At 46.8% G+C, this 18,855-nt stretch overlaps 1 protein-coding gene across 1 annotated transcript; it reads right to left on the minus strand.

Moving 5' to 3' along the window:
* Positions 1-340: 340 nt before the first annotated feature.
* Positions 341-18,083, minus strand: TINCR (TINCR ubiquitin domain containing). The gene is made up of 2 exons (XM_055710058.1): positions 9,572-18,083; positions 341-2,798 (listed from the first exon to the last, which is right to left on the minus strand). The coding sequence occupies exons 1-2, from the start codon at positions 9,829-9,831 to the stop codon at positions 2,795-2,797; spliced, it is 264 nt and encodes an 87-aa protein (XP_055566033.1). The 5' UTR covers positions 9,832-18,083; the 3' UTR covers positions 341-2,794.
* Between the last annotated feature and the right edge of the window lie 772 nt (positions 18,084-18,855).

An 18,855-nucleotide genomic window follows, 5' to 3' on the forward strand; every position in this document is an offset into this window, starting at 1 on the left:
AGTGATCCCAGCATTTAGCAAGCATTAAGAATACCTGAAACTAAGGAGTAAGACCAGAGTGGAGAGGACAGGTGGTAGAAGAGGCAGTGTAAAACAAGTGAGTAAAAGAGATTGTCCCACTGACTTCCCAGTGCTGTTGTCACTGGAGGGTTGCACAGTCCTATGCAAAGCATTAAAAAAATCTATTGAAGGAAAACAACATAATGAACGGTCAAAGAAAGCAAGCAAGCAGTCAGCTCTTGTTCCTCAGAGAATAGCCTCTATTCTCACATATCTTGCATTGGATTATGGCATAGAGGGAAAAAACAGAAATACCTCAAATAGATCCAGTTAGTTTTACCTCTTTTTATGCTGTACCTGTGGCTGTTTCCAGGTGGTTTGGTGGGTTTTGTTTTCCTTTTCCCATGTGATAAGATCCATCATTTGAAGGACAGCAACCAAACCAGCTCTTCCTGCTCTGAAGAAGGGCAGCAACTGCACTTAGAATAAAAGATTGTCAGGCAGATCTGAAGTGTCAATCAGAGCCTATCTCTGAAAAAAACATTAGTCCAGGCAGCTCCCCACACCATCACAGTTAATTTACTCTTTCCAGCTATCCCCCTGAGCTGCAAAAAGCCTTCCAGAGCTGACCAGAGCTGCCAGCTACAGACATGAGGTGTTAGAGTAGATATTAGACCTAATTCAACTCAGGTCACTTTGCCTTCTGCAGAGCAAAAGACTGTGATTATCGGGTCCAGAGAAGCAAATACTGGTCTCCCAGGCTTTGTGAGCCAAACTGTACCTTTTACCAGAAGAGGGGCATAGATTTAGGACTCTGTTGCTGAGTGTGTCCCATCTTCAGTGGCATGTCTCCACTTGAATATTATTATTATCATTTAAAATATTATTTATGACTGCACCTAGGGCTGTGCGAGGCACTTTCCAAGCACTCAGGGAAGTACTGGCTCTGCTCCAAGAAACTCATTATTTCAGGACAGACAGACACGCAGAGGCGCCGCATGGTCAAGTGGCAGAAATGCTGACCCAACAGCACCAGCACACTCTCCACTGTGTGCCTGGCTGGTTGGTTGACCTTGGGAAAAGTCACATTCCTTCTCCCCACGCTTAATCCCATCCCACTCTTTGTCCGTCTCAGTTTCTTGGACTGGAAGATCTTCAGCTGTGACTATGTTCACGTCTTTGTCTGTCTTAGACTTTTTTTCTGTCCAAAGTCCAAGGAAGCACTTGGGGAAGTATTTTTATTCCTAGGAGGAAAAAAAAGGAAAACTGGAAAATAAGAAGCTCCATTTTCAATAGAATTTCTTCAAACACTTCTGCTGAAAAAAAAGAATCAAATGTTTTCTCATTGCCAAACAAGTCCAGAAAGGTGAGTTTTTCAGTTGAGAAACAGAAAATGCAGGTTTGGGAGGTTTGGTGAGACAGTTTCCAGTCACTGAGATTTTCTGGGGAAAGTACTGTAATGGTTAGAGAAACATCCATTTTGTCCTGAAAATAAGTTTGAACATAAAAATCAAGTTGTTCTGTGAACAGGAAAGTGCCAAAACCAATTCTCCTTCTGATTTGTGTATTACAACCGCTTTTTCTTTCTCCCTTTCTTGGTGCTCCCAGCACACTGTAATATCCCCAGGGCACCCTTATCCCCTCCAGACCTCCCCGGCAAAGTCCTCATCTCTTCTAACAGCTTCTCACTTTACAGGCAAGGGGCAGCAAGTGCAGGAGCTGGCTTGAAGCTAGGCAAGTGCTGATTGACCTGCCGGTATCTAAATGCCAGCTGGTCACCTGGCCACTGCATCTTAAAACAGGTAGGGAGCAAGAGGTGTAATTACCTTTCCTTCAGTAGGATATTAACTTGAAATGTCTGCCTTCTTTCCAGCTGCTTTTTTTCATGAAAACTGCAGGAATCTTGGGTCTGTAAGACCTTTTCTTTCCATTGAGCTGGGTTGAATCAGGACAGCTGATTCAGAAGTTATTGGAGCTGGGGGGGTACTGGTACACAGGTGAAAGAACAACACAAGAAGGCTCATTGCATCATAAACCCAGGCTCAAATATAAGGCAGTTTTGATGTAACAGTGGGTCTCTAATGTCAGGTGAGATAGTCGCTGTAGCAGCGACCAACCAGTCTCTGTCCTTTGGATATATAAAGGCTGTCAAGCTCCAGGACTGTCCATAGTGCACTTACCGCTTCCTTGCTGTACAGAGCCTTCAACTTAGAAATCAGGGCCCCATTTTATAGAAGCTGCTCAGAAGCCCAGACAGTCCCTAACCGGGGTCACTTATAGCTGGATTGACAAAGAGTAGAAGAAAGGGAAGAATAAATTATCTCAGACTTAAATGTAGGCCAAGATCACCGATTTACTGAGGAATCCTGTGAGAATTGGAAGGAGGCTCAAATGTCCAATGTCCCCATCTAGGGCCCTAAGCAAAGTCGACCTCAGCTCCTTCTTGCTTCATCACCCAGGCAGAAGTCACCCTTTCATGGGCATTTCACTCTGATTCGCTGCCCTCAGGAGCTGAATCAGTCTTACCCATACTTCTCCTTTGGCAGTTGAGACCGCATGGCATGCTGATGAGGCAACGTTATTTGTTGTTTTGTTTGGGTTAATTATTCATGAGCACTGTGCTGAAAACACTAGGAGCTGCTTTCTGAACAGTCCTTGAGCTGGCATGCAGGGAGGGACTTACCAAACACTGGTGGCTGGGCTGCCTTTCCACAGCCAAGCTCTCTTCCATCTGCTTCCCTTCAGCCCTTGTCACACTCCCCATCCCTCATGGCTTTGGCTGTGCTCTTTGGCATTACCTAAATAAGAAAGAGGCATATACTTGGAGCACTGTAGACATGCAATCAAAAATGGCATTTGACCAGGGAGGCAACTGACCCTGACATGGGGAGAATATACACCTGGTCCTCTGTTTTGTTTTTTCAGTCATGCTGTATAGCTGAGGATAAGCCACTTGCAGGATTTCAGACCTGTTTATCCTTCCGCAAAAGATGCTTTCACCCTTCTTCAGATAATCTGCAACTGTCTGGAAGCCTTTTTCCATAAGCAAGGCTCTGCCTCTTTAGTGCATGCTCCTGGAAATGCGTTTTTCATCTTAGGACAAGGGCAGCCTGTAGCTTTAGGAGCACTTTGAGGATGTTTACAGTAAGACAGAGCTTGAATTGCTATAAACACTCTCACTCCCATGCATTAGCACTAAACAGTGGTTTTCTGGGGTTACAGCTCCATAAATATTTTCTGATGGGGGTACAGATCCTGTATAGAAGACTTAAACTTAGCAAAAAGTATGATTACTTTCTCAGTTACTCCTCTGAAGACCCTTAGAAATCATCTAGGGCTGCCCCCTGGAGTCTCCAGAACAGAGGCTGAAGCTCTTGCAAGTTTCTAGGGGTACCTCTTCAGGGCTAGCATTTGCTTAGAGAGCTCATTATCACGGCTTGGACTGCAACCAAAATACTCATGGCCCGTAGGCAGCCGCCTTACCAGGCAGCCACCCCACCCAGCCAAGCTGGGTCTTTTGACTCCTGTGAATTGCTCTTTGCAATTATGCAGACAAGAAACTGAGCCTGTGCTGCAAACATTTCATCAGGACTTTAGAGAAGTTTAGACTTTATGGGGTCTTCCCTTGGGTCCTAGCAAAGGACACTGCAAGTGTACTTAGGCTGATTATCAATCACTGGTTGGGTTTTCTGCAGAACCCAGAACAGGATTCATGTTCCAGCACATGCTTCCTCACTGGAAATTTCAGGGGACTGTAATAGCCAAGGATTTGCTGTGAGCCCACCCTGTAGCACATCTGCCCCATAAAACACCAGGACACAGGAGAGGGTCTTTATCCCAACTGGGCAAAATCCTCACCTGGTATAAATCAGCACAGCTACAAATAAGTCCAGGAAGCTGTGTCATATCACACCAGAAAAGAACCTAGTTTTAGGATATGCTTTCCATTCATTAATTCTTTGCCTAGAGCCAAGACAGACTCCCCATGGGATATATTAGCTCAGTTTCATCTCCTGCAATCCCATGCAACTGCACAGGGGAAGAATTCAGAACCTATGGACCATGTTCTCCACTGATGCAGCCCTCTGATTTTGTTAAATGAGCTTCTTGGACTTAACAGTAAGTAACTGAGCTAAATATGGATGTGATTTTCTGGCCTGTACACTGCAAGAGGTCAGCAGAGAGAACTGCACTGGTGCTTTCGGAACTTAAAAATCACTTAACTGATTTCAAGGAGTTTACACCAGCAGAGAGCTTGGCCCATGATTAATACACAGAAATACTACCTTCAGCTGCAGAGATGAAGTCAGTCTCCCACCTGGCTGTTGCCTAAGTAACACATCTCTAGGAGAATATTTTTTAAGCCAGTGTTATTTATCCGGTAGATGGAAGCAGGCCTGTTAAGGCCATACCAGGTCAACATATGTCTAAGCATGTACTGAAGAACTTAATTAGTTCTCCCTGAGAAGAGAGACTCCCAGTGCTATTTAAAGGATCGTTATCCTACTGTGAGATGCCTTGGAGCCTGCTGCTAGGCCTAAGCTTAACAGGGCAAGTCTGTAGTAGTTGGATGGGAGCGAAAAGTCTCCTGCCCATGCTGAGGAGTAATTGCTGAGCAACCCCAGGAGTTGGAGGGTCAGCACAAGGAGCAGGCATCACAAAATCACACTGAAACCCAGTGTAAGGGACTTAATTCATGTCTGGGCTGTAATGTCAGCTTTCAGGGTCAAACCATAGATCCCATTATTTTTCTGGTTTTTCTTTCTAGAGAGTCAACATCATCTGCTGTGCTTGGTTACTGCTTCTTATGGGGCAATTCCAGTGGGAGTGAGAAAGGGTGACAGGATAGTGGAGTAATATAAGCCTGCAGTGAGCCACTACCACATGTCTATGTCAAACACCAATCCTTACGTCATCACAGGAGTCAAATGTAGGCAGTAGTTTCTTAGTATCAGCTAAACTGGACCTTATGCAAGTAGCTCAGTCATAGTTTTCATTTATGAGGCCAAAAATTAGAGACTGTAAATGGAATGCCAATAAAGGAGTTAGCCAGGTTCCCCAAAGATGGATGGTTTTGTAATTCTGCCAGGAGGTAGCCCCTTGAGTGGGTGGACCTCTGGAAAACTAGGCTGAACAGCCTCTGAAGGATAAAACAGGGTCCCAAGCATAATAAAGCATGTATAAGCACTGGCACTCATCAGGGACACTGAGGCTGGATTGCAGAAGAGGGAGGATCCTGAGCGTGCTTATCTTGACCTAAGAGTGGCTTATATACCACGTGGGACCTTGGTCTGTTCTTTGAGCTGTCAGGAGTTGTTCCTAGATGAGTTGTTATGGTAACTGAGCTAATGCCCCGAGATAGATGTTTTCAGGTGGCTTCAGGCCAGAAAATCAACACCAATAGATTCTAGATAATAGACTTCTGCTAAACTCAGTGCCGGCATCTACTTTATTTAACCTATTCACCAATGACTTACTGAACTCCATTCTCTGGGCAAGCCGTATATGATAACAATAGCTGCTTGGCCTCAGTGAACCTCAGCTTCCAAAAGACTGAGGGGCTCCCGTGTACTGTGGCTGAGTCTATGCCAGTAAATTAAACGTGCCTGAGATTTTCCTCTGTATCAAGAAGACAGCTGGCACAGAACGGCCAGTGTTTTCATATTAAATTCTTACCCTCCAAAGCTGCATGGTCACATCCAGACAGCCCATAAAGAACAGTCCCTGGCCCATGCTGTCTTCTGAAATGCAGTTGGACTGGGCCAGTGCTGCAGTGCAATACTCCAGCAGCAGTCCAGGCACTGGTTAATTTATTAGTACAGACCTTGTCTGACTGACTGCTAGAGGTGACTGCGCAAGAAAGGAGCCTGAAACCAAGTGCAAAGGCTCTGTTGGTGTGCTTGTGCTTATACCACATCCACATCCAGCTGGAGCCATACATCCTTAGGAGCGGTCAGTGACAGGCACACAGCACATCTAGGAATCATGCTCGATCACCCATTTACATCCTCTGTTTGGAATAGCTCATGGGTTAAGCGGTGGATTTACCAGTTGGAGACAAGAACCCTCCACCTAACATGGAACAAATCAAGATGCAGCCAACAAATTACCAACAATGAGCAGCTAATGCCATATGCCTGCTATCCAGCACTGCTGCTGACTACACCGTGGGAGGTCTCTTTGATTGGTGCTCCACAGCATGCAGTCGGGCGGTTCACTGTGGCAGACAAAATTTGGGAAGAGTCATGCCAGTTTCAGGAACTCCCACATCACCACCAGACCAGCCAAGCAACTTCCTGGCTCTGGGGCCCTGCACCACCTCCAGAGCGAGCCAAACAGGTTCTGCTGTGGTGTGGTCCACAGTGCCAGGACTGATCATGCCTTGGGCATTTGGAACAGCCTGCTGCGTGCCCTTGTGGATGCTCTTGCATCTGTGCTGGATGGCTACTTTTTTGATGTCAAGACTCGCTGGTGGTCTGCTTGCGTTGGGCACCAATGACTTGAACACCACAGGCTGGCCCAAGGCCACTGAGCAGGGGGGGTTCTCTCTCTACTTGTTCGTTCACATTTCAAGTCTTGCTTTGCTTGTTTTACCCATTTACAAACCATGTTATTGTAATCTGTAGCTCTCTAGGGCAGAAAATGGTTTTCTGCATGTTCTTTGCTCGGCTTCTGCTGCAACAGGATTGCAATCTCAGTCAGTGCAGCAATAATGTGATTAACAAGCTCTGCACAAGGAGGAATTGCATCCTCAGTGGATGTGATATCCCCAGATCTGGCCTGCCAGTGTGTTTTCCCAAGGCAAGAGGTCATGTTGACTGAACTCCAAATTGGCTTGCTCGAACTTTTAAACACTAAGGTCCAAATAAATTTTCAGCAGTAGCTGGTATGCTGATCCCTTTCCTGCCAAGCTACAGACTTAAGTGAATTTTTATGACTAAGTTATAAACCCCAGAAAACACAAGCGAGAAGTGGAAATGCTGACTTGGCCTTTGCTAAATGCCAATTATCTACAAAGGTGTTAAGAACTGGGGGTGGGGGGGGTGGGGGGGGTGGACACGACAGACGGACACACCTGATAAATAGGGTCGTTTTCATGTTTTCTCTGGTTCAAAGTAAACTGTCCCGTGAGCCCCTTGTAGGAGCACATAGCATGCAGAGTGACCATAATATTTATAGGCATGACACTGAGCTGCAGACCTTGGCAATCAGAGCAACTCCACTTTTGGAATAAATATACCTCTGCTTGGCTGGCATCTCAGTACAAAAGAGTAAGTAGGAGACACCAAGATTTTCTGGGAGAACTTAAGAAGCAGATGCTGACCTTTGATGTCCATACTTTACTGAATCAGTGGAGTACTAAAACCAACTTTTAAATCCTCAGGGCTGCTAGCCAAACTCAGCACCATGTTCTCTATTCCTCTCTTCTCCTGTGGCTCCTCGACAGTCCCAACACTGCATAGGCTACTCTCCTCATATTCCCCAAGGTTGCACAGTGTCACCCAGCTGATGCAGACCAGCGTATCTCCACAGACACTGTTGGAGCAACATGGGGGTTGGTTAATAATACCTAAAGATCTGGCCAAATAATCTTAAGGCTCAAAATGATGCTGTAATCTCAGTTGCAATGCAGTATCTTCCTTCTCCCACTCTATTTCCTAACTCCCGATTGAAGTCTTAAAGCCGTCTAAAAACCAGCCCTCTGCGTGCTGGGGATCCAGCGTGGTGCTGAGTCACAGAGGCTGCACTCAGCCCAGGACTATGTACTGAGCAGGGTGATAACTGCCAAGCCACATGCAAGCACATCTCAGAAGTATCTAGGGGGACTGTGCTACAACAATAGCTCAGTCACCCCCATGAGCTTCTAGAGAAATGTATCCCCAATACCTGGGCAGTTAACACTCATGCCACACAAAATACTTTGGGAATGGCTGAGGTTATCCTTCATGTCCATGAACTCGAGGAGAGATGTGACTTCAGGGAGAAGCTGTCCAACCCCCACAACGCACCCAGCTCCAGGAGAAGAAATAAGAGATTAGCCAAAGGTGCTTATTTAGCAGCCAGGAAGGTTTTGATGAAATTCAAGGAAAAGAATATTAGAAATCCCACTCCCTTTTTCATGTACTCACAAAAATGGAGCAGGGACTTTCAGCAACAGGCTCTAAATTTTCAAAAACAGCTAGTGACTTCAGGTGAGCATCCTGAACTCCACACACCAGTGACAGGATCTCCTGGTGATTTTTGCATTGCTGCAGTTACACCCTGCTTTTGCAGCATCTGGGAAGGTGCATGGCATGTTACGGAAATCGAGCATCTGTCAAAGTGTCAATATGTGCACTCCATCAACTGAGTCCCTCTGACACCTTTTTTGCTTTCAAAAATTCAGACTGTACAATTTAGGAAAATAAACACTAGAAACAACAACAAGTAGAAATGCTCCTGCTGTTAGAAACAAGGTGAAAAGGAGGAGCTGAGCCAAGTTAATCAGTGAGCTGAAATGAGATGTTGGAGAAAGGGGCCGTGGGTGACTTGGCGTTTGCAGTTAGCTGAGTGACGTGAAATCTCTTGTGTCTGGCTGAGCTCTGAAAGGAAATGCTTTATTAAATCTTCTTTGTGTGAGATTTCAAGCCGCCTCTGGACTGGAAAATAGGACCATTCCAGTATGTGGCATGTAATCAGGAACTGAAGTCTTTAGTGCAGGTTTTTCTGCAGGGGAAACTGATCAACATAGACAAATAACTCAGAGGGCTCAGGATTTAGAAAGCTGAATTAGACACAGTACACCCATGCTTTGCTCTGCACCTCTTCTACCAAGTATCCCCAAAACGCTTCACAGAACTAATCTGGTTGCTGGTAGCAACCACCAGGCATTACGAGAAACAGCACAAGTGGGCATAAATTCACCCCACTGAATATAAACGATCATGTGAGCCAGTGGGTCTCAGGACCATTAGCCCAGCTTTCAGTCCCACTGGAAAATAATACTTGCCCTGATCGATCTTCTTTGCACTGGCTGCCCTGGGTGTCTCTAGTGTCACCGTCCATTCTGCTGTGATCTGGCCACATTTTGGGAAGCTGCAGCTTCTTGCCATGTCTGTCCAGACTCATTGTGCTTTGCTGTAAGCTGGCAGCTCACAGCTCTTCCCTGTCAAAGCAGGACTGCGCCACCCTGAAATACTTGTAGAAAGTATGTACTAAAAAGAAAGTAAGAGAGCCAGACACAATGAGAAAGAATGAGGCTGAAAGGCTCCCAGAGCACTCCCTCATGTCACACAATCTCCCTTGCCCTTTGCACATCTGATCTCTCCCTCTATGCTTGGCCACATAGTCAGGAAAGTGAGACCTGATCAGAGACAGGACAGGCAGCATCAACCAGATTTCCTCCTCCTCTTACCGCTCGTATGTACCCAGCATGTCTGGATATGAAAAGCCTTGAATCTTAGTCTGCCTGCTGGAAACTCCCAAGGTTTGAGTTCCTGATTTGCTTTCTGCAAAACCTAACAGGAGAGTGTCCCGAGGGGCTGAGATACACAGAGCATTCCCCTTCCTTTGCACCACCCCTGCTGCCTACCTTTTGTTGCTGACAAGAAGCAGGACAGAGCCATTCTGGATATTGGCTTCTTTGAGAGTCTCGTGCTCCTCGAGCTGCCTGGAGTTGTAATAAAATGTCTTCTTCCAGGAAGTGACACCCTCCCGTACTAAGTGAGCCCGTAGGTCCATCACTGTGTCTCTGGGCTTGACTGTCAAGGGCATCATCAGGTCCTCATCAGCCAGGTGCACCTTAATGTGGTACCTCTTCCAGCGAGAGAGGCTCCTTCGCAGTGTGTCCATCCTCTCCAGCTCACCCAGGCCAGTGTGGCAGAGCGGAGCATCCAGCTGGGAGGTTGGTAAAGCAGGGATGTGGCTCTGAAGAGGCTGTCTGCCGTGAACAACTTAAAATGTCCTGCCAAACCTGTTCCTCCCAGTTGCTGCGCTGCATGCTTCACATTCCAGGGAAGAGCTCACCTGGCTCGAGGAGCCTGCTGGCTGGGAAACTTCTCCGTGAATCATTTCCACACACCCCTAAATCCCATAATAATTACAATGTCTTCACAAAGTGCTCTTCATTCCAGTAGCTCTCAGAGGACTTTAAAGCTGGATCTCCATAGCCATTAGAAATGTGGGTACATGTGAGAGATGAATGGGGTTTAGTAACCTCATGTCTCCTGTTCTAAAAAGCTGCCAGCTGTGGAGTAGACCAGTTCAACAAAGTACGTGTTGAGGAACCTCACAGCTATTTAATGTGGATGAAGAAAAGCACTCTGCATAGTGAAAAATTCCTCATGGGGGAGAGCCAGAGCCAGGCTGATCATTAGTGCAGGGCAGTTTCCCCCTAGGAGAGCTATATAGTTCTTGTAGGCATACAGACTGGACCCTGCAGAAGGGGTAGGACTCATTCATTGCTTGTGATACCATCAGATATCTAATATTGGCTCACACATGCTCCTCACTGGTTCATCATCTTGATTTCCTCTTCGTTTCATATCCCTGCCTAATTGAAGGGCTGATCGTATCCTGCCCTACCACGTGAGTGGGACCAGCATCACGGGGCTGCAGGCACATCATGCAAACAGGCAGCAACAGAGGCCTCAGAATACCAAGAGGAACAAGCAATACTTCGGTAAATACGATACCTCCAAATGGAAGGAAGTGATTCCAGCCATGAGAGCCAGCTGTAATTGAATGATCCTGCAAGGCAGACTCTGGCAGTCACAAGATGATACTTCAGAGCAAACATCAAGATAAGGAAGTCTTTTCTTTCTTTTTCTCAAAAAGATCAAGTCACCTTCTTATCTTATAGGTAATTTCCTGAAGCCCTATAGGAATTAATTCCCTTGTCCATTCTTCTCACCACAGTCCGGTATTTTCAGACCAATGTACTGCAAGATAGTTGACTTCAGAGTCTGCTCTTCACTAAAAAGGGGCTGCTTTTGGCCATTAGATAACAAAACAGTCAGATTTTTCAGATACAGCAGCAGTCAGCTCCCATTGAGAACAAGAGAGGTGTCCACTCTTCCACTGGGAAACAAGGAGGTTTCCACCCTATCTTCGCACCTCCCTTCTTTTTTCCTCCCCAGCACATTACATCTCTGCCAAGAACAGCAGCAGGTATCTTCAGTTACACCACAGGCAGTGATTTCCCTGTGCACTTGAGAAGGACTGAAGCTTCTGCTAGCAAGATTTTCTTTCCAGATTCAGTCACTGTAAAGGTATGATTGCTTTGGTGGGGACTAGAATTCTTGGCCACTCACTCTGCTACTGAGTTGCTGCAAAGGCTTAAGGTGAGTAATGTCATGCCTTTGTGTTTCTTTTTGCTTATCTCATGACTGCTGCATGGGATAACGTGTCCATTAAGCGCCTTGTGGGAATTAGGAACAGCTTTTAGCACAGTAGTTAGTCTGGAAGCATTTAAAAATGCCTGGGTGTACAGATACATCAGTGATCTTCTTGAAGACAGGACACCACCACCTCAGAAAGAGAAACTGAGACATAGAGTGGTGTAAGGCTGTTATAACAAAAAATGTTACAGGTTAGCCTCCAGTTCCCGTATCTAGGCATCTCAGTGAGAGGTCTCATTTTCAGAGACCTACAGAAACTTTGAAGCCTGGGGCCTGGTGTATCCTTCTCTACTGGGGTGACATTCACTTGGAGAGCCAAAATTCATCCCTGGTGTAAAGCAAGGGTCTGATCCAATTCCCACTGCCATCCAAGGGCAGACTCTTCATTGACGGCAGCCAGAACTGGAGCAAGCCCCAGACGCACTGAGGTCTGATGGCTCCGGCCAACAGAATTTGCCCAGTGAGTGCCAAGGGAAGCATAAGGCATTCTCATTTCAGCAGAGCCCGTCTGGTGTCAGCAAGTCCATCAGCTCCATCCTTCTAGCATACGTGACAGCCTGACAGCTGCCAGATACCTCCCTCAGACACCTTTCAGACAGCTCCTGTTTATTTTTAGGACAGCTCTTTCCAGTCAAGGCTCAGATGCTTATCGTTACATAGAAAGGGGGGACGGTGGCAGAAGAAAAACACACAGCTATCATTTTTATTTCTTTGCCTATAATGTGGTTGCAAACTTTTCTCACATACCCCTATCTGCCCATATCGAGAGCCTTCATTTTGTGAAAAGAGATGATATTCTAGCCTATGAAATCCAAGGTAAGGAGAAGCATAGTAGTGAAGTCAGCTTATGAAATATTGAAGCAGTGAAGACCTCCCTGGAACATGTGAATGTCTAATGCCAGTTCCAATTAATTTTGAATTTTTCATTAAACCATTATTAAAAGGAAGAGGACAGCAGAAATAAGGGAAATTGACATGGGCAGTATATTAAGTACCTTAGTTTTGCTGGAGGATGTTTTATTACCTGTCCAGAGCAATTATTTCATCAGCTTCTGATGGTTTGTGGGCTAAACAGAGGTACAGGATAAAGTTCTAGATGGTCTTTCCTCAAAGTTATTTTAATCTCCATCCCCTACCCTGCACCTTGCCAGCCTACGTGGATGATGTCTCTGGCATGTCATATCTGGAGGACAAGACATGGAGTCAGAGTTCTGAGGATCTGTGATAATGTGTCACTCTGGCATTATTTACAAATCAAATAAAAACTTACTGACCTAGGCTTTTGCCCATATTGAGGGCAAACGGAAGACATGCAGACATTCAGAGAAGCATTCATTAAGGAAGCCTGAAAAGCAATTTAGAACCCAGGTAGGCTATTATTTTTTTAGAGGGGGGAAGAAATAAAGCAACAGCATTTATAAAACATTGTCTCCTTTTTTGTTCTCAAAGCTGCCTTACTCCATTGACTAGAGCAAAAGAGAAACACCTGCCTAAATTAGGTGCTTCATTAATATGTCTCAAGGTGGTTGAGATCAACCTGGGCCTTATATGGTCTCCTTATAATGCCAGAATACAGACGCTCATTTCTTAGATATTGGGGGTTTTTTTGTTGGGTTTGCTTGGCAGTGGCTGTGTTTTGCTACTTGTGCTGCTCTCCTTGCAGAGGACAACAGAGGAGAAGTGGGATGATGCTCTATAAGGAAATAAAGGTTTCTTTATTTCCTGGTAGCAATTGTAGGGAAATTGCAATATGTGGGGAAAATTTGACCCTGATTTCTCTGGCAGAGACTGTAAGTCTTTGAGGAAACCACTCTGATAGTGCTCGTCTTTCTGTTAAGGAAGATACTTCGCTGTTTTCTGTAGCTCTGTGATTGCAGGGCTTGCAGTCAGTAATGCTGAACACTGAGGATTTTCCTCTGATGTTTGTTTGGGGTGAGTTTGTGTTTGAGAGCAGATAGACCACAAGGGATGAAGTGTGAGAGATGACTGCCCTTGTCAGGTTGATCATGCTTACGCCTGCAACTGTGCAACACTGGGTACTGGAGAGAGGCTTTTTGTTAAGCTCCCCTAAGAACACAGTTCTGCCGGTGGGCACATTCTCTACCCCACGATTTTCCTCCTGCTCCATTAACTGATGGTACAGAGGGAAGGCTGCAGCATCGTGAGCTCTGAGACCCGCACTAGGTGCTGGGGAGCACAGGGCTGGGAAGTGAATGACCATGCAGGACAAATTGCGAAGCTTGGCAGTGATAACTTAAGGTTAGAAATCTCCAGCCCAATATGCATCTTGTCACCTAATTCATTCAGCGTCCCAGATATCTTGGGTGATGGGGCAGCTTAAGGCACTAGTATTTATATTCCTGAAGTACCCAGAGGCCCCCACTAGAGCTGTACCACTATGTGCAGGGATGAGTAAGGCCTTTCCTGTCACCCAGCGCTTTCCTCAGATGTGCTTGGTTATTAAATGGCTGGGCTCACATTATATGTCAAGTTAAATCTACAGCAAACTAACAAAGCACTCATAAATTATTAATAAATGCTCTGAGAAATGGGTAATTAAATGCAAAAGCTTTTTAGAGTCCAACGGATAAGCACAAAATATGTAAGCCCAAGCGATAACACTTTCTCCTGATATAACTTATCTACAGCATACTGCTCACATCTGCAAGAATACTTAGGAATATTGTTAACTTCTTGCACACCAGGAATAAAGAGAGCCTTTCTATGATGGAGGAGCACTTCTCCTGGAGATTAGGGCAAAAATCTTCATTGTTTAGACCATTGAAAATCCAGAAAAGCTGAAAGGTGCTTATATTAAGGTATACGGGAGGTGTGAGTGATGAGGGAAGGTGACAGTTTCTGCACTGACCCTGCCCTGTCATCTGCTTGTCAAGCTACAGGGTCCTGTGTTCCCAGGCCAAATGGCCTCTGTTCCACTGAGTACCCAGCCACAATCTCCCACCCTTGCCTGGCACAGGGGAAAACATCCCTGTCATCCTGCCCTGTTCTAGACCACAATCAGGAGCTCTCCATCTGCTCTGGCAGTATAACAGATTTTTTTTAAAAAAAGATCTCACAAAAAGGGGGATTAATGCTAGTTTCATTGGTTTGGGTACAAGTGAGGATTTCTGCCACTAACAAAGCTGAAGTTACCAAGTCAGACGGATCCTGCTGCAGTGTCCAAACCAGACTCCAAAAGGCCCTGCAACTTCCCTGGCTAGCTGCCCAGCATCAATATTGCATTACTGGGAGCCGGTGGACTCTGTTTGGCCTAGGATTGAACTTAAACAGGCTGCAGAGTAAAGCTATGTATATTCTGCTTTGAAGGAGCATACTTGCCTGGTTTTGGAACACAAATGAACCTGCAAGTTTTCTGAGCAAAAGCTGGATGTGAGTTGGTGTCATTTTCTGGTGGAAAAGGAAATGTGAAGGGAAAAAACCCAGTAACGCACATGTTAAATGAACCAGTCAAGTGCAGACAATGGGAAAGCTGAAAAATGGATATGGAGGAAAGCATTTTGCGGTGGTAGTTATTTCTCACTGCAGTTCTTTATAACTTCCCAGATGGGAGATTCATGACCCTAGGAAGTCTGTATCCTCCAGGGTTTGGCCTGCAGCAGCCCATGACTCACTTGCCTGCCAGGTTTGGCAATAAGCTGAGAAACAAGCAAGACAGCAAAACGCTTGTGGAAAAAGCAAAACAAGAGACAAATGAATTAATCTCTGGAAGAATAAAAAAAGACCTCTGTGCACTAAGGAGGGCCTTAGATGGAGAGAGAGTGAGTGCTCATGCCACTGAGGACTCCAGAGGAGCTGGCATCCCAGGCAGCCAGCTCTATTCGTTTGCAGGCAAAACAAATTCAGGATCCCTCAGTCTTAAAAGGTGAGGTGGGTGGAAATAGAAGATTTGAGGCTCTACCAGCCATTCCACCAGCAGCAGGATGATTTTCCAGGGGCTCAAGGAAGAAAGAGGATTTGTGGATCTACATTGCCATCTAATGGCAAGGAAGTACTTAAAGCTGTCACTGTGGCCCAGAAATGGACTGTAATAGCAAAGTAACCAAAGAGGGGGTAGTCTAAAGGCAAATCCTTCTCTGCGACTGTATAGGTCTCGCCAGTGAAGGCAATACAACCAGCCCAGAGAAGGGAAGGGTAGCAAAAGTCTTTGGATAGAGGCTGGTGATCCTCCTAACATCCTTTCCACTCCATTCTGTATTAGCCAGGAACGTTAACATGCATATAGGATGGGATTTGCTTTCTCCTGGTGTACCAGATACTGGCAGTAAGACAGGCTTCCCAAGCAGGTGCATGTTTCAGGTACTGAGTGAATTCTGCCATCCTATTCAAAACTGTCAATTCAGCATCTCGGGTGTTCAAGACCCTGTTGGAAAATTCAGATAACCAGGATTATTTAAGAAAGGAGGTAAACTCCCGGCGGATCTAAGCATGGGAAGAGTAGATCTACCATTTTGGTCACACCTAGCCCAGTACCATGTCCTCCTCCATGGTGAGTAATGGATACTTGATAAGAAAGTATTGGGAAAAGGGTATTACAGATTGTTTCTGCTCTGCCATACCCTTAACGCTGGGAGACAGCCCTGCAGGGAGAACCCACAAAGAAAAGATATCCAGTGAGATGTGAGAAAGAAATTCAGTGAGATATGAGGGTTTACAGATTTTGTCATTTAAAAGGAAACGCCAGGAAGAGACAAGTTTGATGTTCATTCTGGTGCCACCTTTGCTACAGTGCGCTGCTAGTGATAGATCGTATTATATGGTTTGTAGAACAGAAAATTTACAAGAGTAGTCTATTGGGAGATACTTACATTAAGAAACTGGAGGAAACTGGGTAAAGGATTCTTTCTTCTGCTTGGAAACGTTTCTAGCCTTGACACATGCAGTTTTGCATATGAGGAGGAGTTGGAGCTTGGTCAGTGTGAAAGAGGGGAAGGTGATGTTTTGTGACCGGGAGTTTAGAACAGAGGAGGAGCTGGGGAGGAAAACGGGGATATAAAGTATCTACTTTTCCCAGATAGTGAAATGGGATATGGTGTGTGTCCCAGCTAACTTCTGCACAATAAAAAAGGAGTAAGAAGTGAGAACATAGAAAATTTTGAGACCTGCCAGACTTCAGGCCACAGGTCCAAGCACCCCCGAGCCTGTTCAAATGCCTGCTGCAACACACTTCCCATGCAGCGTGCTGCCAAAGAAATGAGCATGGTCTCCAACAATCCCACTTTACAGCTTCATTTCCTTCTGGTATCCTCTCATATTTACACACCCAACCTTGCCAAGCCCTGCCTAGGCCCAAACAATCCCTCTAACAAAAGGGAAAACAAAGGAATTCCTACAGCCTGTAAAGTGCCTTCCCACCTGCCCAAAAGAGGAAAAGGTCTGGAGGGCTCTTCTTCCTCTCTTGGTCGCTCATGTTTCCCAAGCTAATGAAAGCCAGAGGCTGTGTGAGTGACAGGATTATCATTACTGCAGGAGCAAAGTGAATTCTTCAGGTATTTCTCTCCAGTTAGCGAAGCAGGGAGGGGAAGAAGGGAATGTACCTGGTTGAAGGGCTACACAGGGTGACATGTTCCTTGATACTCTTTTCTAAATGTGACCCAGAGTCATGCAGTGGGGTTGATGAGAAAAATTATCTTCCTGCAGTAGAAATACAAAGTCAAAAGGGTTTTGTTTAGTGATTGCTTCCCCAGCCCCGATTCTGAGCCTGCCCCAGCCTGTAGCAGGAGAGGAGCTGGTGAGCTGGCTGGAAAGCCACTTCTGCTCCTCTCAGCAATCAGAAATTATAAAGAGGCTGCGAGAGCAGCCACAGGAACGGCTCGAAACACGCACTGAAGGATACACACAGCTGTAGTCCCAGGGAGGGGCGTGCATGGCTTTGCATCTGCCTCCATCACACGAGTTCCTACACATGCTGGCTCAGACATGGCTAACGCCGCCCTTCCCCACTCCCCTTCCTCCCTGACTGGATGTGGCTCTAAAGCTGCACCCCACAACCGGCTCCTTACAGACAGGGCCTGTGGCACATCCACCCCTCATGGAGTGCGGGTGGGTGCCACGGGCACAGCCCTGGGGGTCCACACTGGCAGGTGCGATGGAAGGTAGCCCCGGAGGAGCCATAAAACACGGCCAGCTGGTTTGAACTCCACAGGAGCAGCGTGCGAGCTGGACCGCTGGGTTGCAGCCAGCAGAAGAAACTTGTTAAAGGTGTATATTGCCATGAAGAAAGCGAGTGGGCATCATCACGGCTGTGCTGCGCCAGCTGACCCAAGAGCCGTGGCGGTCCCTGCCTCAGCAGCCAGGCTTTCACCTCAGCCACAGCCCCCCCAGCAGGGCTGAGCCAACAGGCTCCCAGGGGAGGGGGGCATGGGGAGATGCAGGCCATGATGCTGATTAATATGGTTTATTTGTTTTTAATGGCGTTTCTGCTGGTGCAGCCACACTGTTAATGTACTGCCTCCTCACCTCTACTCCTTAACCTGTTCGCAGGCTTGAAACCTGTGTGGTTTTCCTCTCAGAATTAGACAAAAAATGCCGGGGGGTGGGGGGGGGGCAGGAAAGGGGAGGCAAATATGGCGATTTCTAGGAGAAAAAGCGCGTTTCTATCGTATGAGGTGTGCCGAGGCGCACACAGGCTCGGGAAGAGCCAGCATTGGTTTCCCTGTTAAAAATTCCAAGCGTTGTTTTATATACGGGGCGGGGCGGGGCGGGGCGGGGCGGGGCGGGGGGGGGGGGGGGGGGGCGGGGGGAGAAGCCCGGGATCATTTAATTGCCGTTAACGAGGGTCTGTGGAGGGGCTGGTGCTGTCGGGAAAGGGCGGGCGGACAGACGCACGCACGCACGCACGCACGCACGCACGCACGCACGCACGCACGCACGCACACAGCCCGCTGGGAGGGGTAGTCCTTGCTCGCGTCGCCATCTTGGTGTCGCCACGGCAGCTCCTCGGGGCGTTGCTGGCAGCCATCTTGGGAGGGGGAGGCGGTGGGGGGCCCCCGCGGGCAGCGGGGTTGGATTTAGTAGTCGTGTGCGCGGTGGTTTTGTTTTGAATAGCAACACCAGTAAATGGGTGGTAAAAGGCAGCCTGAGCACCGTAGCAAGTGTGCTGATAAGCCTTGTGGTGCTTTGGGGATGGTTTGTGGGGCTCTCACTTTGTTTGTAGGTGGTGTGCTGATACTGGCTTCAGGCCCATTCTACTGTCATGTTTAGCTAAATAAAAGGCAATTTTTCCTTTGAAATCATTCCTGAAGGCCTTTCAGTGCCATGCCAGCTTGCTCCAGGGGATGAGGGATTCCAAATCTTGTGCTGAGTCTTTTGGTACCCCACGTGGCTGGGGATGCTGTGAACACTTCTGAGGGAAGACCTGACAGGGTTTGTGAGGTTGTGCAGTGAGTTGGGCTGTGTGTGGCCTGGCAGGGAGCTACAAGGCTGTGGAGAGCAGAGCAGGTCAGAATAGGGAAGGAAA

Source organism: Falco cherrug, chromosome 4 (assembly GCF_023634085.1).
Source record: "Falco cherrug isolate bFalChe1 chromosome 4, bFalChe1.pri, whole genome shotgun sequence".
In the NCBI taxonomy this organism is placed as follows: Eukaryota; Metazoa; Chordata; class Aves; order Falconiformes; family Falconidae; genus Falco; species Falco cherrug.